Source organism: Camelus ferus, chromosome 13 (genome assembly GCF_009834535.1).
Source record: "Camelus ferus isolate YT-003-E chromosome 13, BCGSAC_Cfer_1.0, whole genome shotgun sequence".
Taxonomy (NCBI): Eukaryota; Metazoa; Chordata; class Mammalia; order Artiodactyla; family Camelidae; genus Camelus; species Camelus ferus.
The window spans coordinates 27,712,492-27,736,769 of record NC_045708.1 but is presented as its reverse complement, the minus strand read 5'-3'; the positions used below and the strand labels follow the sequence as shown (position 1 = coordinate 27,736,769).

General features: G+C 38.7%; 1 protein-coding gene across 1 annotated transcript in view; it reads right to left on the bottom strand.

Moving 5' to 3' along the window:
* Positions 1-24,278, bottom strand: part of AKIRIN1 (akirin 1) — a 92,410-nt gene that overhangs the window by 6,816 nt on the left and 61,316 nt on the right. Inside the window, exons 2-4 of the mRNA XM_032493901.1 lie at positions 5,840-5,993; positions 4,866-5,325; positions 606-746 (exon numbers count right to left, since the gene is read on the bottom strand). Coding sequence (XP_032349792.1) covers positions 606-746; positions 4,866-5,085 — 361 coding nt within the window. The 5' untranslated portion in view covers positions 5,086-5,325; positions 5,840-5,993. The remainder of the gene's footprint in view (positions 1-605; positions 747-4,865; positions 5,326-5,839; positions 5,994-24,278) is intronic.

Here is a 24,278-nt window from a genome sequence, read left to right as displayed (position 1 = left end):
ATAAATTCCTCTACTGTTAAAGTAGACAGTTAACCACCAGTGGTGATGTTCAAGCCCTGGCCTGTTGACTATTTGCAGGGATACGGCAGGCAAGACTGGTGGCTGAACTATGTGACCATGAGGGTTCCCTCCACCCTGAGATTCTATTTCTGAGCACATCCTCACTGACCACCTGTCAGCATTACAGAGCAGTGCTGTCACACAACTTTCCGCAATGACGGAAATGTACTCTAGTGCTGTCTAATACCACAGCTACTCTAGCTACTGAGCACTTGAAATACGGCCACTGCAGCTGAGAAACTAAAATTTAATTAAATTTTAAGGTATTTAAAATTAAACAGCCACTTGTGGCTCGTGACTGTGGTATCAGATGCTGTAGTTATAGAGGGTACTCTTGCATTGGGCAGATGGAACCCCAATCAAATCAATCTAAGGTCTTTGCAATTTCATGACTCTGGTTTTAAAAGTATTTACAAGTAGTAATACAGTGCATATACTTTACTAATTTTATTACTTAGATGAAATCAATTATGGTTTGGGAAACTATCACTTCAATTATCATTTATAAACTCTTACATCAACTGTGTACTCTAAAGCACGCTTACCTGGAGAACTAGGTGCTGTGATTGCTGACGAGTGAGGCTGACTTTCCGAAGTACAAGCTTCAGTCTGATTAAGAACAACTTCTAAATGTCTCCACCTCTGATAACGACTATATTCTTGTTTTATGTTCTGAAAAATTTGCTCTAATAAAAAAGAAACACACTTGAGCATTCACTTCATTGTGTCACTTCTTCAAGCTTCTTGCCCCTCCTCCCATGTTATAGTAACAAAAAAAAGAAGTGTTTATACTGGATAAAACACTCCTCCTATAACCCCCAAAGCATTTCCCCCAATTGTCACTATTTCAACAATACATAGGGTAGCAGCTATTTTGGCATAAGCCACCCAGATAGTTCCCTTTGCTTGTTTTCCTGTGACAATGAAGACCTAATCTGCTGTTTGCTGTAGGATTACTTAGGACAACTTACAGCAACAAACAAACAAACAAAACCATCCTTCACTTAATAAGGAGCTATTTTTTAATCTCTTTTGAGTTGCACAATTTCGCAAACTAGGGTATTAGGAATGAGAGTCTCTTACCATCCAAGGCCTTCTAACAATGAAACTTTTATCCTGTTTGCGATTTAAGATCTTTGGGGAAGTGGACAGCAGAAATCACAATGTTCATAGCCTGGGCATTGACCAAGGAAAGACCTGAGATTTACTGCTTGGACTTGATGGTCAGGGATTAGAAAAGAATTTTCTGATCCTGTAAGAAGCATTATTTGGTAGGATTCAGGTTACTATTCTGTGTCAAGGTAATCATAAACCAAATTTGCTAACACTATTAAAAGTCCAGGACACAACAATCACTAACTACTTTGAAGACCACTCCTAGAAACAACACAGAATCTGGAAGGATGTAGTTTTCAAGTTTTTTTGGTAAAATATATATTCACTTCCAAATAATAAAGCCTCCTTATCAAAAACAAAAATTAGGAAAATATATCAGCCCCACAATTCACATTATTCTAATGTATACTTGGCTATAATTTTTAAGAAGAGGGGGAGTGTTAACAATGACATTTTGTTTCTTCCTAGCTATGTGACTATGACCTTGGGAAGTCATTCAGGATCTTTAGCCTAGTACTTCAATACAAACGTTAAATGCCTACCCAATACAGTTGTGAGAATCAAAACCAAAGATTAATAATACCATAACAAGTGACAATAGTCTAGGGACTGACATAAGCTCAAAGTAGCTCCACATGTAGCTAAATTCCAGAACACTCAGCCTGAACACTGGAACAATGCAGATTAGCAAAGCTTTCCTTTCAGAATGCTATGAAGTTCATATTTTAGATCGCTGAATTTATGAAGTTTTTGCTTCACCTTTAAAACGTATTATTCTCCAAGTACATACTTGCCAGATTCAATACAAGGATGTAAGGAACTGCAAAGACTTGAAACAAGAAAGGACAAGTATGAGGACAATGCTCATGAGAACAGAAGGTCTTTGATAAACCACGAACTGCCTCCCGTACAGCAAGGCGAACAAATGGAAAGATACAACTTTAAGGCTGGTAGAAGGACTAGAAAGTCCAAGAATTTAAATATTGTATGCATAGGAGAAAAATAAAGAAGTAGCTGTGATTTTCTTCCCAAGGAGGCCACATGAAACAGGAAAAGGCATTTTTTTAAAAAAGAAAAATCCAAATTTCTTTTTTTAACAGTGGATAATTTTACTCTTGCCTCCCATTATTATTTGAGGTTGTACTTTCAGGTTCTATCAGACTAATTCCATCCTCAAAATTCTACAATGATTCCTAGCTGTTAAGGACCAAATTCAAACTCTTGAACATGGCATTCCATTCCTTCCAAGACTTGGCCCCAAATTATTTTTTCCACTTCTATCTCCCATCACAGGCTAGTTGCACTAAACTATCCATTCCTTAATCTGTGGGTTTTCTGGCCTTTGCTCAAACAGTTTTCCTTTGCTTGAACTGGGCTGTCTCTCCCCCCATTATTCAAGACCCAGCTAAAATGCTACCTCTTTCTCAACGTTTTTCTCCAACCCTCAAGTCATGATCAATTAACTGCTTTGCATCTACCTCACTCCATGTTTACAAACATCTCCTGGGGGTCAGCAAGAGTCCCTTCCATGTATGGTATCCATTTGGCTCCTTTAAGCAATAAAAGATTTAATTTTATAGGCTATCCACAAAAAGTGCTATGATACATATCTTTTTTCTTAAATAAAAAGTTTCTGGACCATTTCTGAGAGAACTTTGCAACTCTTGAGTTAACAACTAGGATATTATAAAATAAAGCTACTGATTTTTAAATTCACTTTTCTATTAGTTGGCTTTATTCTTTCTATTTGTATAAAAACTAGTATTTTCTCCTTGATTCTTCCTCTTTAACCCAGAAGGCATCTTTCACTAGAGCCAAAGCATCATTCATACTGCTCTTTTCATGACAGAACCACATTCCAATAGCATTAAGAAATGTAACTGATCAATCTTTACAAATGAATATTTTAAATAAAATATTTTCACATAAAAAACCATGAAATTCATGCGAAAATTAAATTTTAAGATAAAAAAATTACAGCGACCCTCTTACAGCATTCTGCCATATTTAGGCTTCCAAATACACTCAACAATCACTTATTAAGCATTTGCTGTATTGTGAACTACCACAGAATTAGTCTAGAGGGTAGTATTGGAAGAAATAAAGCATTTACATCAAGATAGATGGATAGGACAAGTATTAATTCTATTTTGCAGAAGAGGAGAGAGTCAGAAAGATTATGTTACTATCCCTGGGTACCTGTGGGAGCAGTGGAAGAAAAAAATTTACTTCAAGAGGACATCTATGTCTCCTGCTCTGGAAAGGCTCTTTACAAAGAGCTTTTGCAAACATTATTTCATTCAGTATATAAAGCTTTGCAACATTAAGTGGTCAGGGAATTTAAAGCAGAACACAGTTCCTTATGGGGCAGATTTAGTCAGGTAATGATGGAAGACTTGAAACGACTGTATCTGGATTAGCAAACAGAAAGTGAAAACATCACGATGGAAGACGAGGATACAGGCACAGCCAAGGAGGTCTAGGGGAAAAGAGCAAAAGCATAGTTTCGGGAAAAAATCTTTAACAGATTGACTAGGTAAGAAATGGTTATAGTTGATAGATCCTTTGAATGCCAGGATAAGAAGAGGTGAACAGCAGTAAGGATATAGTGCCTAGGAGAGCTTGGCTGGTGACTGCAGGGATCTTGGTGCGAGAGGATGAGGGCCTGAAAGCTGCATTGTGGATATGCAGAGGGAGGAGGAAATAATGGCTAAATACACTGGTAATTGGAGAGAGGTACGGAAGGAATGATTTTAAGGCAATCTCAAGGTTTTGCTAACACCTTGAGGAACAGAAAAACACACAAAGAAACGACTCGCCAAAGTCCAGCTTTGAGCAACCCCCCTCCATTTCCGGGAGCCTTTTAAAACTGCTAAATATTCATTCTGATGCACTGTCCCCTCTACTCCTGTACAATGGTTAGGGGTTGGGTTTTTTCACTTTGTCACATCAGCTCTCCCATTTCCTCGACCAATGTGGAATCCCTTATTGAAGGAGAATCTCTCGGTTACTGGTAGTTGAATTCCTGCTTCCGGAATCTCTGTAAGTTTAAGGATTCTCAAATTCTAGCTAACGACCTACAGATTTCAAACCATATATAGTACAAGACAACAGCCATACAATAAAAGAACACGGTCAGTCTCTTAGAAACAGGTTGAAATCGGATTCCACGATTTCAGCGGCGGCCTGTGGTCCCTAAAGACTTCTGGAAATCATGTCTCCCTACAAGCTACAGCACGGTGCTGCACAGCACGCACTCAGGCCCCTTCCCAGTAACCCGCCCCCAACCCCCACACCCTCAAGGCCGGGTTCGTGAGCAGAATCCAATTTTCCATGGCCCACTGGATCTGCAGGGCGGCTCAGTGCAGGCGCGGGCAGCGCAGGCAGGAGGGGCTTCAGTGACCGGGAGGGCTGGAGCAGCCGGGGGTACTCCCATCTTCCTCCTGCTGCCTACCCCTCTAAGCTCTCCAGTTCCAGGAAAACCGAAAACCGACACTGTGGCTCCACTACCCCTCCCGGATGTCTCCCATCCCCGGAAGCGACCAGGCCCAGCAGTACCCCAGTTCCCTTTTCTCGATGCAAAGAAGGGGTCAGCGAGCGATTCACCCTAGCGTCCATGACCTTCCCTCCCCCCCACCTTAAAAAAATGCCTAGGCTTGGCTTTCTGCCAAGCCCGCAGCGTAGGTTACCCGGAGTTGGAAGGCGCCGCTCGCTGCCGGGCGGGGCGGGCTGCTGCAGAGTCGGCGGTGGGGTCTGTGTCTGAAGTAGCGGCGGCGGCTCGGCGTCCGGGGGCCTGAGGCCCGGAGTGGGGCCGGGCAGAGGGGCGCAGCGCCGCCGCTTCGGGGAGCCAGGGCTCAGCAGCGCCGCCTCGAACTCCATGGGCCGCTTCAGTGTCGCCCCGCACGCCATGCTGCTGAGGGGCCAAGGACCAGGAGCCGACGCGGCTGTAACTGCGGCACAACCTCCGGCTCCTCAGCGGAGCTCGCACGGCAAGCCGGCTCCAATGGCGCCTCCAGCACCCGGCAGCAGCGCAGACCCCGCCTCCTGTGACGTCACGGGTCCGCGCCACCGCCCAGCGGAGGGGGGTAAGCCGGAAGAGGGCCGCTCTGGGAGGTCCGTCAGCAACGTTCCAGCCCGCGACGCCCCCTGCTGAGGAAATGGAACGGCCTGGGCGGAGAGCTCGGTCACCAAGCAACGTCGGGAAGGCCCCCACCCCCGCCTGTGCCGCTCCCAGGGTCCCTTCCTCCCCTCCACCTTCCCGAGCCGTCGCGCCGGGGTGGCCCCTTAGGTTTTCGCACCTGCGCGCACGGGCATGGGGGAAGGGAGAGCTTGGAGGGGCGCGTGGAGAGGCCGCGGGGGTCGATGTCTCCTGGTCCCGTACCTACTTCGGCCCCGGCCGCTCTAGTCCCCATGATAAAAGAGAGAGATTTCGAAAGGTCTGCAAGGGCATTGCCCCCTAATCCCGGAAAGTCTTCATTTAAACATACCGAGGATCTGAGGATGGACTAGGAAGTCCACCAACCTCATGAAATTGCAAAATTGTGAGTGGGTTTGTGGATATATTTTGGGATAGATGGCCCATATATTTATCAGCTCATCAAAGGGGTCTGTTACTCAAAATAGTTAAAAAAAAAAACAGAAAAAAAAACAGAAAACAACCTACTGGCTTAAATCACCCAATAATGGTGTCAGAGTATTAAAAACTTCAGCTGATAGCTGATTGGCCAGTCTCCCCGTGTGACCTGGCAGCCCAGGTGCTTCCTCAGGTCCATCCGAATTCTTTACAGCAGTGCCAGCTGTTCAGTGCTTTTGATATTCTGGAAATAGAAATAGATAACAGGAGTGTTATGCTTTCAGAAACTGTATGAGCATGTCTATTACTGGGAAGCAGATCCAATGCTTTCAAGACATCATCAAAGGGATCTGTGAGCCAAAAAAGGTTAAACCCTTTCTATAATTATTCATATATATTAAATAATGGCTGTGTCTCCTGGGATCTGTCTACCTCACCATATCTCTGGGACTTTCCAAGTCAAAATTTCAGATACTCTCTTCTAATAGACTTTATGCCAGATCAATGTGCTCTAATATTTGAGTTGGAGAATATGGGCAATATTACCTCAGTCCTATTCTTTGTCCCTTTTCACTTGATTTTCTTTGTCCTCCCTCAATTTCTCCCAATTTTATTAAGATCCAAACATAGGTTAAGTTTTTTTGCATTTATCTTTGACTGATAGCGAAAATCATTCTAAAATGACTGAGCATACCAGATGTTAAATTTATTTTGTCCCATTTATTTGCCACAAGGACATAAAGAAGGTTTACAATAGGCTAAAAAACTAGAAATAGAACCTTAAGACCAAAGAAAAAGGAGATCACAATTATTCTGGGGTAAAACATGACTGTGACTGAATTTGAAATTTAGTTCTCAGTTTCCTGGCTGCCAAAGCAAAAATGAAAACACAGTACCCGTTGAATAGGTCTTGCCATCTGAACGGGATCAGTTCATCAGAGGACACAGACCATAGATATTTTTTCAGTAACACTAAATTCTAAACGTAGTTTCTCATGTTGACTTTATTAGAAACCAGTGAATGATGTAATAAAGCAATTAAGATTTGAACAACAAAAGCACAGTTTAAATGGATATTTCTTGTTATGTCCAATAAAAGCCAAAGACATAAAAACAACCTAGGGATGCTTATTTTTTAAGGGGCTTGTCTAATGTGGTCCAAGCAAATTGCTTTCTTGTGGTCTAAACTAGTCCAAAGTTAGCACTTAGAACGTTTGAAAGTGTGTCCCTTGGGTCATCATTCTAAATACCACTTCTAGCTAGGGTTTTGCTAAGTGCTTTGATAGTCACTCTCTTCTCTGTGATCCTTTAAAACTTTAAGCATGCCTTGTAATGTTAGTGTTTTAAAACAGGAAGTTATAATTTGTTTACTTATCTGACTGTGCTTCAAAACTATAAATTCCTTAAGAATAATAACCAGGCGTCATTCATCTCTGTTTCCCCATCCCCAGCACAGTGTTTGAATACAGTCAAGGTAGGCACAGAATAAATATTGGTAGAATGAATAAATGGTAATTATTTCGAGGTTGTTCTCTCTGTCCCTGAAAGCTGACAGTCCACATTGTTGAATGAGGGTGGATTCAGATGATTCAGAAACCAAACAAGTAGGTGGTATATCCTATTAAAAGTTGCAGTTGACAGTGGCCCAACCAAGAGAGATGTTCTTGAGGGAAGTAGATGGGCTGTCTGACAGCTATGCAGTGTGATGTCTCCTTATGAAGTCACCACAGTCCAGGTCTGCTTGGCTTTGCATATGCAGACACTTGACCAGCTACACGCTTACACACATGTTACTAATTACCTTCCAGGTGCCAGGCACTATGCCATCATGGTTAAAGATACTATGATATAAAAAGAGATATGGTTCCTGCCCTCCTAGGACTTCCAGTCTGTTGGATGGCAGACATTAATCAAATCATAATGACAACAACTATCTAATCACAAACTGTGACAAGTACTATGAAGGAAAAGGATAGGATATTATAAAAGAGCACAGCGGAGGTCTTAATTTGTCTTGGAGAGCAATAAAGACTTTACTGAAGAAATAACATTTGAGCTAGGAATTAACTAAGCAAAGAGATTAGGAACATCCCAAGCTGAGGGGACAGCATATCCAAAGTCCAGGGATAGAAGAGACTATAATGTGTTTGAAGAGTTGAAAGAAGTCTCAAGTGGCTGTGGTAGAGAGCATGAATGCAGAATCAGGGGAGAAGAAACTGATGTGGAAGCCAGGAGCCTGATCATTTAATTCCCTGTTGGCTGCCAGGAGAGATTTTCTTACCTTTACCTTAAAAGCAGTGGGAAGCCACTTAAGGGGTTAAGGTGAGAACAATAGTTTAAATATAATTTACATTTAAAAAGATTCCTGGCTGTAGTTTGGAGAACAGGTTGGAGGCAAGCAAGGGTGGATGGAGGAGATCAAGAGGTTATTGCATTCGATGCATGTCTTCTAGTATTAATTTTACAATATTACAAGGAAATTCCCACCTCCTGGCACACATAAATTCTTTTATATCCCCACCTGCAGATGTTTCTATGATAGTTCATCCTGTGGAAGCTCAGCAATAGGTCTGAGGCTCTGTTTACTGGTGCCAGAAGTTGTCTGTCCCAGGAGCATGGGTAGGCTAAAGTTGGGGGTGGGAATGAAAGGAAAGGATACCGTCTTCCAAAATCTTCTGAGAGTCTTTGCCCAAAGTTCTCAGTTTCTAAAGGAGTTGTCTATCTTGGCTATCTCCCGTCAATATCCATCAACTCACACCAATCTGATTTCACCCTCCCATTCCACTAAAACAGGTAGTCACCAATGATCATCAAGCTATGAAGGGAAGTGAACTGACACGAGCAAAGTTTAGAAGATGAAATGAACAGATCTTGGTGAGGATTATGTATGGAGGTAAGAGAGATAAAAGACTCAAGTGTGACTCCTAGGCTTCTGGCTTTCTCAGCACCATTTTCTGAGAAAGATTTCATCAAACAAGAACCAGCCTGGGAGCAAGATATGAGCATGGTTTTAGAAATGTTGAATTAGAGGTTCCTTTAAAGCACTACTTGGTATTGTCAAATGCGGAGTGTGTATGTGTAAATTGTGGGTCTGGAATTCAGGGCAAGCATGGATTGGTGAAAAAGTTAAAGTGAGTCATTGATGTAGAAATGGTAATTGAAGTTGTAGGAGCAGGTGGGATTTTCTAGGGTAGAAATTCTTATCCCTTTTTTCTGTGCTATAAAACCCTTCTTTGAATGCTTTAAAGTGTATAAAATAAAATACATATGTTTACAAAGGAAATCTCATATATATTTATTTATAGATTCATTTTCAGATAGTCTTATCAAGATCCACTGAATATCTATTGGATACTGATATATTACCTAAATATATAATATATATTCATTGGATATTAATGAACTATCTGGAACTGTATAATATAAAGGGTAAAAACTTAGAGATTAGATATGAGATGAGAGAAATATACTGCAAAAGAAATTCCATTAATAGCCTGAAGCAAAGCATAGCAAATTATCCTAGCCAAACCTAGGAATTGGGGAGGGGGGGTGGTGAGGAAAGGAATGGTAAAACCCACCCAAAAGTTTAATGTGAGCGGAGAATGGGGAAATAGAAGTATTTGAAAAGATCTCATCTTTTAGGGGGAAGGGAAAGAAGAAGTAAGGGAAGAAAGCTTCTCTATAGGGCAAATAGTTGATTTTTTTAATATGACAGTAGAAAAATATGTGTGCATTAATAAGCATAGGGAAAGGAAAATAAATCATCAATAAAATGGAAAAATATTGTAGAACTCAACAAATTACAAGAAAAAGGGGGAATGAATGGTAATTTGATAAAATCAAAGGAATCAGTGAAATAAAATAAATAATAAATATAGTATCAGTTGGCAGAACTTAAGTGTTATCAATTGCCATTGAATGTAAATAAACTGAATTATCCCATTGAAAAACAGACTGGCAGATTGAGTTAAAAACAAACCCAACTACGTACTGTATGTAAGAAACAAGTTTAAAACACAGTGATAAAGGAAAGTTGAAAATAAGGGAGTGGGCAAGGCATCCCAGACAATGTTAAGTAAAGGAAAAGGAAAAGAGGCAAATGTTAATATCAGGAGGAATCTAAAGAAAAGCACTAAATTGGGTAATATAATATAGCAAACAGAATAATTTAAGAAGTTTTAATAACCACAAACTAAACAATATGGCAGCTAAATATATGAAGCAAAAACTATTAAAAAGACAAGGAGAACTCAATACAAATACAATTATATTGTGCTTAAGCAGATTTAGGACAGAATTAAAGGCAAGAACTTGAAAAAACTGAATAATTGAATTAACAAATTTGGTTTAGAGGTCATTTATGGAACCTAACATCCATTGAATAGAGAATATTGTTTTTCTTTCATATGTGCATGAATTATTTGCAAAATTAGACCATATACTTAGGTCACAAAGAAAACATTAGCACATCTTTGAAAAAGGCAGTTTACAGGGCACCCTCGAATCATAATCCAATAAAATTAGAGATACATAATAAAAAGGTGATAAGAAAACCTTTGAATGTCTGGAAAGTAATAAGCATACTTACAGACAACACTGAAATCAAAGAGGACATCGAAACTGCGATTGTAAACTATCTAGAAAGCAATGAAAAAGAGAACACTTCAGATTATAACCTATAGAACACAGCAAATTCTCCCTTTTGTAGTCAGAGAAAACATGAAAAAAAAACTGTCTTTAACCAACACAAAGCAGCATTCCAAATGGCAAACTCCTGAACTATTTCAATTAAAATATGATGGGGATGCCCACGATCACCATTGTTATTAAGTATTGCCTTGGAGTTACTACCATATGGATTAAAGCAAGGTAAAACATTGATATAAACATTGGAAAAGAAGAGATACTAATTTTGTTGATCTCAACAGTGACAAAAAAAGCTGCTAGAGTTAGGGGATTTGGTAAGCAGGTAGATACAAGGTAAATATTTTTTAAAAAGTAAACACCTAGAAATGGAAATGGGGAAAAGTTTATTCTCAACAATACTATAAAATACCTAGGAACAGATCAAACATTCTCAACCAAATAAGGGGAAACAGAATTCAGCAGCAATATTTAAAAGACCCATAACCCAGTGGAATTTATTTCTAGAATGAAAGGATAGTTTAACACACAAAAATTGATCAATGTAATAATATACCACATCAACAAAATGAAGGAAAAAACCCACAACATGATTATCTCAATTGATGCAGAAAAAGCACTTGACAAAATTCAACACCCTTTCGTGATTAAAAACTCTCAACAAAATAGGATTAGAAAGAAATTGCCTCAACATAGTGAAAACCATATATGAAAAATCCAAAGCAAATACCATACTCAATGATGAAAGACTGAAAGCTTTTCTTCTAAGATCAGGAACAAGGGAAGTATACCTGCTTTCACCATTTCTAGTCAACATAATACTGAAAGTTCTAGCCAAAGTAATTAGGCAATAAAAAGAAATAAAAGGCATCCAAATTGGAAAGGAAGAAGTAAAATTATTTCTGTTTGTCAGTGATGTGATCTTATATGTAGAAAGCCCCAGAGACTCCACAAAAAGCTGTTAGAACTAATAAATGAATTTATTAAAGTAACAGGATGCAAAATCAACACATAAACATCATTTTCTGTACATGGAAAGTATTTAGAAAATAATTTCATAATCTCAAAAGGAAATTATAAGAACAATTCCATTTATAATAGCATCAAAAAATAAAATATTTAGGAATTAACTTAACCAAGGAGGTGAAAGAATTGTACAATGAAAACTACAAAACATTGCTGAGAGAAATTAAAGAAGACATAAATAAATGAAAAAATGTCCCACATTCATGGATTAGATGACTTACTGTTATTAAAATGTCAGTACTACCCAAAGCAATCTGCAGATTCAGCACAATCCCTATCAAAATCCCAGTGACATTTTTTGGGGGTCAAAATTTTCAAAAAGCTATCCTAAAATTCCTGAGGAATCTCATGGGACCCAGAATAACCAAAAAATCCTGAAAAAGAAGAACTGAAAAAAGAAAAAAAGGAAAAACTGGAGGCTCAGATATTCTGATTTTAAAACTTACTACTAAACTACAGTAATCAGAACAGTGTGTTATTGATATAGAGATAGGCATATAGACCAATGGAATAGAACAGAAATATAAACAGAGAGCCCTCACATATATGGTCAAATGATTTTTGACAAAGGTGCCAAGACCATTCAACGGGGAAAGGACAGTCTTTTCAACGTTCTGGGAAAACTTGATATCCACATGCAAAAGAATAAAGTTGGACCATTGCCTAACACATATACAAAAATTAACTTCAGATGGATCAAGGGTCTAAACGTAAGTATTAAAACAATAAAACTCTTAGACAAAAACATAGGAGAAAATCTTCACGACCTTGAATTTGCAATGATTTCTTGGATAGGATATCAAAGACACTACTAACAAAAGAAAAAATAGACCAATTGGATTTCATGAAAAAATTTTTTAAAATTGTGCATCAGAAGACACTATCCACAGAACAAACAGGGCAACCCACAAATGGGAGAAAATATTGGGAAATCATGTATCTGATAAGGAATCAACATCCAGAATATACAGAGAAACTCTAAATAAATAGAGAAATTCTAAAACTCAACAACAACAACAACAAACTGATTCAAAAATGGGCAAAAGATTTGAATAAACATTTCTCCAAATAATATATATGAATGACCAATAAGCACATGAAAAGATATTCAACATTACTAATCATTAGGGAAATGCAGATTAAAACTACAGTGAGGTAACACCTCACACCCATTAAGATGGCTACTATAAAAAATAGAAAATAATAAATGTAGAGAAATTGGAACCCTTGTGCACTATAGGTGGGAATGTAAAATGGTATAGCAACTGAGGAAAACAGTACGTCAATAGCTCAAAAAGTCAAAAACAGAACTACCATCTGATTCAGCAATTTCACTTCTGGGTATATACTCAAGAATAATTAGAAGGAGCATCTTGAAGAGATATTCGTGCACCTATATTCATAGCAGCATTATTCACGATGATGTTCACTGACTGATAAATGGATAAGTAAAATGTGGTATATAAAAACAATGGAATGTTTTTCAGCCTTAAAAGGGAAGGAAATTCAGCAATATGCTGCAACAATGTGGACGAACCTTGAGGATATTATGCTAAGTGAAATCAGCCAATCACAAAAAGACACATACTGCGTGATTTCCACTTATGTGAGGTACTTAGAGTGATCAAGTCATAGAGATAAAAAGTAGAATAGTGGTTTCCAGGGGCTGGGAGGAGGGGGAAATGGGGAGTTATTGTTTAATGGATACACTTTCAGTTTTCCAAGATGAAAAGATTTATGGGGATGGATGGTGGTAATGGTTGTACAACAATGTGAATATACTTAATACCACTGAACTGTATACTTAAAAATGGTTAATATGGTAAATTTTATGTTAAGTGTATTTGCCACAATAAGAAAAGAAAAAAATGAAGAAAAAAAAACCAACAACAAAACACCCTAGGAGTAAGTTGAACAAAGTCACAGGTCATATATAAAGAATATAATAAAATCTTATTGAAAAACATAAAGTTAGAGCTAGGCAAATGGAAAGTTATGTGTTCTTGGATAAGAAAACAATGTTATAAAAACAAAAATATTTTAAAATATTTATTGTTAATGCAATTCTAGTTAGAATCCAGACAGGCAGTTTAAAAATATATATTGAATTGTTAAAATGATCTTAAGTTTGTATGGAAGACTATAAACCTAGAATAATCAAGAAAAGTATGAAAATTAAGCACAATGAAGGGGGACTATTTGCTTAACTAGATATCAGAACATTCATAAAACTGATGTAATCAAATTAATATAACCGGCATAGAAATAGATTGGTGGTAATAATAGAAAATCTGGAACTAGATCTGAGTGCATAAGAGAGTTCAGCATATGACAACAGTGTCATTTATCACAGTCAGAAGGAAAAACATGGTTCCTTTAGCAAATGATGCTGTTAAGCTGGTTTCATATATGGAAGAAAATAATTTGACCCCTATCTCACACAATTTCAAAATATGGTTTAAATATTAACATTTAAATGTAAACATAAAATTAAACGATAAAAATTTTAGAAGAAAATCTAGGAGGGGATCTAAGGTACAACATGGTGATATAATTAATAATACTGCATTTTATACTTGAAATTTGCTGAGAGTAGATTTTAAATGTTCTCACTACAACACAAACAAAAAGAAACTATGTGAAGCCATGGATGTGTTAATTAACCTGATTGTGATAATCATTACACAATGCATACATATATTTAATCACACATTATATTCCTTAAAAAAATCATGTTGTACAACCTAAATATATGCAATTTTTATTTGTCAATTATATCTCAATAAATCTAAGGAAAAAAGCCACGTTCCCTGGTAAAGTACCTGTGTAAACTGCTGGTGCTAAAAACATTTTGATAACACTTAAATATGTTTAAATAGCTTAAAGAGAAAAATATTTATAAATAAAAGCAACCGGTTTTATTTTATACATGTTTAAAAAAAGAAAGAAAATGTAGGAAACCATATGTACAGTCTAGGTACAAGGTAGACCAAGGCAGCAGTTTCAGATGTTATAAAAGAACTACTTGACCAAATGAAACCTTTTAAATGAATTTATAAAGGAGACAACAAATCTGGGGGAAAATGAAATAGAGAGAACAAACGGTTAATATTTTTAATATAAGAGGAATACCAGCAAATCGTCAAGAAGGAAACTGATAACCTTTTGGAAAAAAATGAACAAAGGACTTGACAAAGTAATTCATGAAAGAACAAGTCTGAATGGACAAAAAGCATACAAAAAGTGCTAAGTCTCATGAATAGCTAAGGAAATGCAAAGTAAAATAACAGTGAGATATCACTTTATATTTATCAGACTGTGAAAGTTTAAAAATTCAGATAATGTTTATTGCTGGTAGGATCGCTGAAAAAGAGACATTATTATATATTGCTGTAAACTGGTACAGCCTTTTCAGAAAGCATTTCAGCGACATCTATTAAAAATAAAAACATACTCTTTCATCTACAAATTCCACTTCTGGGTAGACATCCTGTAAAAGAAAAGCACTGAAAAAATGCATCTATGAGATGCTTATTGTCACATTGTTCACGATGGCCAAACTGAGATTAAAGAGAATGTTCATCATTCAGTGATTGCAGAGAGTATGGCACATTGAATGCCGCTGTAAAAAGCATGGATCAGAAGTACATAAATTTACATGGCAAGATTTTTTAAAGGAAACTAAGGTATGGAAAACTTACGTAGATCATCCAAGATCGCACAGTCAGTAAGGAGTTAGGGCCAGGGTTCTAAAAGTTTGGGTCAGAGTCCGTGAACTCAGCCACTATGCCATGTTACTTCGGAGGGGGAGTGAATAGGAAATTGGTAGAGGATGACAAATAAAAGGGAGAAAAAGAGATACAGGAAAATACTGTGAGAGTTTAAAGGAGCATGGAACAAAGTGAAGATAATTATCTGGTAGCCACTCTTTACCCCCACCCCCACGCCCACGCCCACCCCAAGACAGGACAGGACAGAAGAGGCCTCCCTTCCTAGCGTTTAGCATGGTATGGTAATGGTGACTTCTCTTAGGCTACCAGTGGTCACTCCAGCTTCCTTTGTTGGCAACAGGCACCACAACCCTCTGGGTCTTCTTGCCATCCCTTCCTGAGCTGATCCTGTGTCTGCTCTCTGCGGGTATGGCTCTGACTGCCCCTTCTGCTGGCCGCCGCTGGTGCAGCTGTTACCATTTCAAGAGATGGGACACAGCGAAAGCCTCTCTTCTCTCTGCCGTGTAGCAGAGTGATGTGGTTAAAACACAGACCTGGGGACCTGGCAATGTGTGTCCAAATCCCAGCTCTGTTACTGACCACTTTGTAATTAGCCGAGGCCTGTCACAACCTCTCTGAGCGTCAGTTTGCCCACCTGTAAAATAAACCTGCATTGTAGGTAATTGTCAGAATTGATTGAGATAATGTCTTAAATGTTTAGCACAGCTCTTATGAATAAAGTTAGAAAGTTTCCTTCAGTACTGGCAGTTATATTCAGTTGGTTTTCCTTTACTTTCCAACTCACAACCTTTCTTCTCATTATTTGCTAGGGGACTCCAACAGAAAGAAGTGGGGCAATTGAGCCAACTATTATGCTTGCCTGTTTTCTAAAACAACTTTCAAAAATTATGTACTCCTGTGCATAGGTTTAAGTTGACATTTACAATTTTTCACTCAAAGATTAAATATTGCAAAGGATGGATTTCCAGCATATTGCAAATATCAAAATCTTAAACTTAAAAAACTATCCTATGCTGTACACCAGAAACTGACACATTGTAACTGACTATACTTCAATTTAAAAAAAAACCTATGCTGTAACTAGGTTGAATGTATTGGGTGGGAATCTGAATACTATAAAGTGGTCCAGAATGAGAGTTCTGACCAATAAGGGCATCATATCAGATAATGTTTGACCAACCTAAACCTATTCATTTTTGAGCCATCTGACTATGAGTGAAACCGTAGTAGAGGCACAGAAAGAAAGCAGAAGCCGTGAGGTAGTGGTAACATCCAGGAGAAAGAAGAAATCAAGAAGGAGATAGAAAGGGAACAGGGACAGAAGCCATCAGTAGAAGAAGGTAGGAGGAAGCAAGGGCTAGGATAGAGATGAACTGTGTCCAAAGAATGGAGGAGTGACTTGGCTAAGAAGCAATGGATGACCAATTGTGGATGGGAAAGTGGAGTGACAACTAGAGTTGTTTTTCATGCACTAGAGATGTTAGTGTATATTGAATGGCAAAGAACAGGGGTTAAGTTTCACAAAGCCTGATTGTACAACCGGAGATGGTTTTTATGCTCCTTATCTATGAATCTTTACAACAATGAACCTTCATTTCCTGAGGTAAGCTGGGGGTGCCTTTGTTTCCTTTAGCCTGAAAAAGCTTGTAAGTCAGAAATCGGCACCAGAAGTGGGGTTGCAAGGAACAGACCTTCAAACGTTTTGAAGGAGTGAACGTGGCAGCCATAGCAAAACAGTGAGCAGTGGGAGTCTTCTTTCTGTTAATTACAGGATAATATAGCCGGTAGGAGCATAGGCTTTGGGGACAGATAGCCTGGCTATGACTCTGGCTTTGTAACAAGACTTGGGGAAAGTTTCTTCACCTCTCTGGACCTCAGTCTCATCTGTAAATGGGATGTTAGTTTCCGATGGCTGCTAGAACAAGTTACCACAAATCTGGTGCCTTGAAACAACAGGAATTTATTCTCTCCCAGTTCTAGAGGTCACATGTCTGTCTGATCAGTTCACTGGGCTGAAATCAAGATGTTGGCAGGCTCTTCTCCATCTGAACACTCTAGGGTAGAATCTGTTGGTGGTGTCTTCCAGCTCTTGGTGGCTGCCAGCATTCTTTAGCTTGTGGTTCCATCACTGCAGTCTCTGCCTCTGTGGTCACACTGCATTTCTTTTTCTGTCTGTGTCAAATCTCTCTCTGCTTCCCTCCTATAAGTGTACATGTACAGAGGGGTGGGTATAGCTCAGTGGCAGAGCACATGGTCCTTGGCTCAATCTCTAGTAACTCCATTAAAATGTGATTGGATTTAAGGCTCATCTAGGTAATCCAGGATAAACTCTGTCTCAATTTAATCACATCTTTTCCCATATAAAGTAATATTCTGATACCAACTAGGGTACCGCAATAAGAGTCTGGCACTAACCATCTGGAGTTAGTGCAGAACCCATAAATTAAAGGGCATGGCTGCCAATAGAACTGCCCTCACTTCTGAAGCTGCACTTCAGTCATCCCCAGACCACCAGCACTTCTGACCAACTGGCTACAAATTTGGGGGTTCCCACAACCTCCTTGGACTTGATAATTTGGTAGAATGACTCACATGACTCAGGAAAGTGCTCCACTTACAGTGATCATTTTATTACAAAGAGTACAAGTCAGGACCAACTAAATGAAGAGACACAGAAGGAGAGGTCTGGGAGGGTCCTGAATACAGGGCTTCCATGTTCTCCCCTTGTGGAATCAGGGCACATCACCCTCCTGGCACATTGATGTGTCTGCCTATCAGGAAGCTCTACCAAAATTCTGTATCCAGAGTTTTTATTGGCATTCATTACGTTAGCATGATTGATCGAATCATTTGGCATTGGTTGGCCAGCAATCATTAATTGTCCCCTTCTTGCCTCTCTCGAGTTCAGGTGATATCATGTGAGTATGAAATAGTATCTCATGGTTTTGATTTGCATTTCTCTAATGACCAATGATTAATGACATTAAGCATCTTTTCATTGGACACTTCACTGGTATATCTTCTTTGGAGAAACAACTATACAAATACTTTGCTCATTTTTCTTTCTTTCTTTCTTTCTTTCTTTCTTTCTTTCTTTCTTTCTTTCTTTCTTTCTTTCTTTCTTTCTTTCTTTCTTTCTTTCTTTCTTTCTTCCTTCCTTCCTTCCTTCCTTCCTTCCTTCCTTCCTTCCTTTCTCCCTTTCTTTCTTTCTTTCTTTCTTTCTTTCTTTCTTTCTTTCTTTCTTTCTTTCTTTCTTCACTTTGCCTAATTTTTGATTGGGCTTTCTGTCTTATTATTGAGTTGTAAGAGTTCTTTATATGTTCTGGACAAGTTCCTTCTCAGATATTTGATTCTGCAAATATTTTTCCCATTCTGTGGAGTGTCTCTTTGCTTTTTTGGTGGTATTGTTTGCAGCTTAAAAATTTTCATTTTGAGGTATCCCAATTTATCCATTTTTTTTCTTTTGCCAATTGTGCTTTCAATGCTGTATCTAAGAAAGCACTGTTTAATCCAAAGTCACAAAGCTTTATTCCTATTTTTGTTATAGGAGTTTTATAGTTTTAGTTATTACATTTAAGTCTATGATCCATTAGAGTTAATTTCTGTGTATAGTGTGAGATAAGGGTCCAGTGTCATTCTTTTGCATGTGGATATCCAGTTGTCCCTACGCCATTTGTTATAAGCAAATGGTTATAAGACTGCTGGTTATAAGCAAAACACCTTCCTGCCACACTTCTTGAATTTCTGAATTTTAAAATTTACTTTGAACTGGGAAATCTAAACCAAAATTTTCCCTTTCTTGCTATAGGTACATATAGCAATTAATTACTCTATCTTACATTTTTCAGCTTCTGCAATTGTTCTAATCATCGATGTCTGACTTCAGGGGCACATCATCTGGATGACAAATAATCACAGTTAATTAACTGTGACAAACAGCAGACCATTAGAATTCCAGTGGAATCCCAACCAGGGTTGTTGGTTGCAACAACAGAAGCCAAAAGTGCTTGATTTAGGCAGAAAAGGAATTTATCAGAAGGATATTATGTAGCTCATAGAAAGGAAGGGAAAATGAGAGAAGCAGGCTTGGAAAATGAACAGAAAGCCATTTGCCTAGCCAAGAGAAGCTAGACAGCTTTGATCATATCTCCCTATAAGAAAAATATTTTCGTGATAACGCCACTGGGTATTTGTTACTGCCAGATTCTTGGTATCATCACTGCAGCCCTTAATAATCTCAAATTGAGTCTTTGCAAATTTCCCATGTCCCAGGCTCGAGTGTCTTATTGGTTATTGACCTATGGCGTAGATAATAGGGAAGAGGGACAGAAAATACCTGCCTCCCTTCAAACTTCTGTAATATAATTTGGGCTTCTCCCTCCCACTAAGACCATAAATGGGACAGTCCCTCAAAATAAGAAGGGTGCTCAGGCGCAAAACCAACAAGGTACATTACAGAAATGAATATGAAAAACAATAGCCAAGATTTATTGAGAGCTATTCAGGTACCAGTTTTACATGTGTTAACCGCTGATGCTCACAATAGCTCCATGAGGTACGTTGCATTATTATCCTATGTGGTAGGCTAAATAATGACCTTCAAATATATCCACTTCCTCATCCCTAGAACCTGTGAGCATCGCAAAAGGGTAAATGTTACCTGTTGTATATTAAAGAATTTGCTAGGTTTTGTCCCTGTGAAGTGAATTATAGCTCAAAAAGCTGTTATAGAAACCTAATACATGGAGGAATTGCTATGGAAGATAACTCTGATTTCACCATGAATGTGGATCTGTGGCTGCCAGCAGTCCCAGAGTCACGTAATCACAGTATCTTAACCAGAAAGGAAAGGAGCATCTTTCTCCCAACTCTGCTTTGAAAAATCCCAGGGAAAATGCTGATTACACTGTTTTGGCTTATGCTCGCGTCCCTGTGTCCCAAGGAGTGCACAGGTCTGTGATCAGAAGGCAGGGAAGAGTCTGGGAGGACAAAAACAGGATTCCACTGTGTTTGGGAATACACGCAGAGTTAGTAGCAATAATTGCCTAGAGAATCTGGCAGAACCCAAGAGGGAATATTGGATCTTGAATTTCAAGAAGCTATCACCAAGGAGGAGCAAGGGCATAGTTAGATTAGGCACGTTTGTTTGCTTTGAGGAATCTCAGTAGAGACTCAAGATTTAAGGAATTAATTAAGGCTGTAGCCGTTGTCTTAATGGCTTACAGGGCTGCAAGGCAAATTTGGAGCCAACACTCTGGCCAACAGAGAACTTGGAATAATGTAGAGGAAGAAATTCAAAGCCATAAAAACTATATACACACAGGGATAGATAGATACATCGATACACAGATAGAGATAGATAAATAGATATGCAAACTATTTGGAGTACTTACTTTTTGGAAATGTACCTGAGGGAAGTTTTCATTTTTTATTGTTTAAATATTTTGCAATATCTTATAATAAATAAAGAAAATAATTTTTTTTTAAAAAACAAAGACTGTGCAAGAAAGAAATGGAGTTCTCTTTGTTGTCAGACTGTCCTTACCTTCCCCAGGACTCTTCTCTCTCACTGGCTATTAAAAGTAGATTGGACTAAAACAGTGTGTATTTTATGCTCATATATAAAAGAAAAAGGGAAAGATAAACATTCACATACCCATAGATCATCTTTGGAATGATAAACAGGAAACTGGTCAAAGTTAATGATTCTTGTGAGGAATACCAGAGGGTTGGAGGATAGAGGAGGGTAAGAGGTTTACTTTCCCTTGTACACTATTGACAATGTCTGAATTGTTTTACTATGTGAATGTGTTGCCTACTACAAATAATTTTTTTAAAAACAGTAGCATTCAGAGACCGAATAAAGGTGGATAGAGTAAGTAGCTATCTCAACATGTCAATCCCTTCCTATCCTGCCTCCCTATACTGCAGAGGCTGGAAAGCTAAAACTACATTTCCCAGACTCCTTGCTGCTAGGTCTCTGGATGTGTTTTAAGCTCCCCAACACTAGCTTAAGGAATTTGAATCTGGAACTGAGCTAAGGAAGGAGAAGTGAGGCAGCATGTGAGGATTTAAGATGTCTTCGCTCTGGCAGGGCTTCCTCATCCCCAGATCTTCGCTAAGGTGGTGTGTTCTCAAAACCAACAGTTGGGACAATGGCTTCCTAATTTCCTAGTTTTCTGATGTGGTGGAGGTAACAGATTTCCTGGTGAAAGCTGTGCCTGACTCAAATCAACCTGCATTCAATAACCAGCTCTAAGTATATATCATTACAATGTGTGAGCTGTGTTTGCAAGCAGGCTCCTTGATGTATACTAGTACCAGTCCCAAGTTGATGTCCTGCATTTGGAGAATTCCCTCAGGCTATGAATCTGATATATAGGACCTATCATCATCTACAAAAGCTGAAGTGCTAGGAATTTCCTTTCCCGCATTCCTTGCAGCCAGATCATCAGCATGTGGATTGGGCTCTGCTGGTCAAGCACACCTGCCTCCTCAAAAGTGTGCTGATCCAATTAGCACTGAGTCCTGGACTGATCACCACCCCTGCAGCCACTGCTTTTCCCGGTGATCTTCCTGAAACCAATTTTTCTAACCAGCTTTGAGGCAGGTGTGCTTGACTGGCAGAGCCCTTCAGCTTTTGCAGAGGATGATAGGCCCTATAATAAATTTCTTTTTTTCTTAAAACACCCAGAATTAGTATTTGTTGCTTGAAATTAAGAATCTTAATGGATACAAATGAAGAAGACAAAGCCTTCCACTAAAGTGGAGGTTTTGCCAGCAAGATTTGCAGTTTAAGGAACATACTTCACATTAACGGAAGTATGGCAATGAATAGATGGCATGGATTCACTGGTGCTAACATATATCTTACTTGTATTAGTCAGGGTTCTTTGGAGATACATATGTACATATAACAAAGTGGCTTACATGGTTATGGAGGCTGAGAAGTCCCACAATCCGCTGTCTACAAGCTAGAGACCCAGGAAAGCCATCCATGTAATTCAGTCCTAGTCCAAAGGCCTGAGAACCAGGGGAACTGATGGCTTAAAGTCTGAAGGCCAGAGAAGACAGATGAGATATTCCAATTCAAGCAAGTAGGAAGCAAAAAGGGAAGAATTCCTCCTCATTCTACCTTTTTTTCTATTCAGGCCTTCAGTGGATTGGATGATGCCACTCACGTTGGGGAAGGCAAACTACTTTACTGACTCCACCAATTCAAATGCTAATCTCATCCAGAAAAATCTCATCCACTCTCACAGATACACCCAGAAAGAATGTTTAATCTGGGCAACCCACAGCCAGTCAAGTTGACACATAAAATTGACCATCCCATACTGGATTAATAAGGATTCTTTTGGTTGTAGGAAGAACTCAATTCAAACCATATTAGGTAAAATGGGAAAAATGTTTTTGGCTTATCAGATCTGTTGATTTGAGCTCACACAGGTGAGCTACAGGACTCCCTCCCTATTTTGCCTCTGATCTTTTTTTGTTCTGTTTTGCATTGTTTTCAGCACATTGGCTTCATTGTCTCTCATTGGCAATCGGCTTTCTCTCCATTGAAGGAAATGTGACTAGTAGGTCCTAATTTTTTCAATCTACAACTTCCACCCCTGGAGATGAATGAATGTAATCAATTCAAGATTGAAAAATCCTGGGAGAGGAGTTTAACTGGCCTGAGTAGAATGAAATGCCCTTCCCAGACCAATTAACTGTGACCAGGAGGGACGTGGTTATGTAAATCCATGATACCAACCTTCTTATATAAAACATAATTTGAAAATCTTTGATCAGTACTTTGCTAAGGAGAGGCAGGATCTGGTGCCAGATTATCTGGGTTCTGCCACCCAGATAATTAATACTGTGATACTAGCCAGAATTAATCTCTCTAAGCCCTAGGATTTATGAATAAGTACATATATAAAACACTTAGGATGGTGCCTGGCACAAAATATGCACCATGTAAGTGTTTGCTATTGTTATTAAGGAGGAACCTACATGATCTTTAAATGAAATAAGTGTCAGATAATTAGGTATATGATATGGAAAACCTTTCTGAAGGTAAGATAGACTAAATTTCAAGGTCATTCAGATGAGATAAAATCTCAGAATTAAGGTAAATAGGTGGGTGATAATCAGAGTACATCAGTCAGAACAATCGGAATGTTTGCAACCAAATGGTCCTTATTTCTTTACTCACCTTGAAATATTTAAGCAAATGATCTAAATGGGAAAATATTATCAGGTCTCTTCCAGAAAAAAATTTACAAAAATCATCACAATTGATCTTGATCTATACTTGATTTTTTTTTTTTTTAACACACAAGCACAGAGTCTCCTACAAGGAAGGATTATTAGGCTTAATTTGATTGAGGACATTGAGATGTTGATAAACTCTAAATTTCAGGGTAGCTTCTACTGTGTTCTGTTTTGCATGTAACTTGCATACCATGAATCTGAGACAGGAGGGAAAGAGGCACTACCATTAAAAGAATGACATAGCAATTGAGGTTAGGTTAACTGGTTAGAACTAACTAAACCCAAGATGGTGGAAGACTTGACTTCTTGCACTTCATTATACACTCATTGTAATATTTTAGCATGCTAAGCAACACACCCACAGGCACCATGACAGTTCTGAGGCTGGCCATAAAAAGTCAAAAAGTGGGTAGGGGACCCAATTCTGGAAATCCCTGCCTCTTCCCCCAAATAGTTGGGATAATTGCCCACTTGTTAGCATATGAAATTACTGCACCTGTAAAAACTAACCCTAGGCCTCTCTTGCTTTTTGAGACTGCCCACACTCTGTCTCTAGAATGTGTATCTCCCTGAATAAATCTATTTTCACTCTACACTCTACTTCAGCTCACTCTTGAATTCTTTCCTAAGTGAAGCCAAGGATCCTCACTTGGTGGGAGGTATCATGGGGACCTGCCCAAGACCTGGGACACAACCATCTTCTGGTGCCCCATTTTCCTGCAACAAATCTAGTAAAGTTCTTTTTTGTTTTGTTCTGTTTTGGTTTTTGCTTCCTCAGCCACACACTTGAAGGACATGGTTCACATTTGCCCAAAGGTAGAAATAGAGAGAACCCATTTTGTTTATGAATAATCTGTGATAGAAAA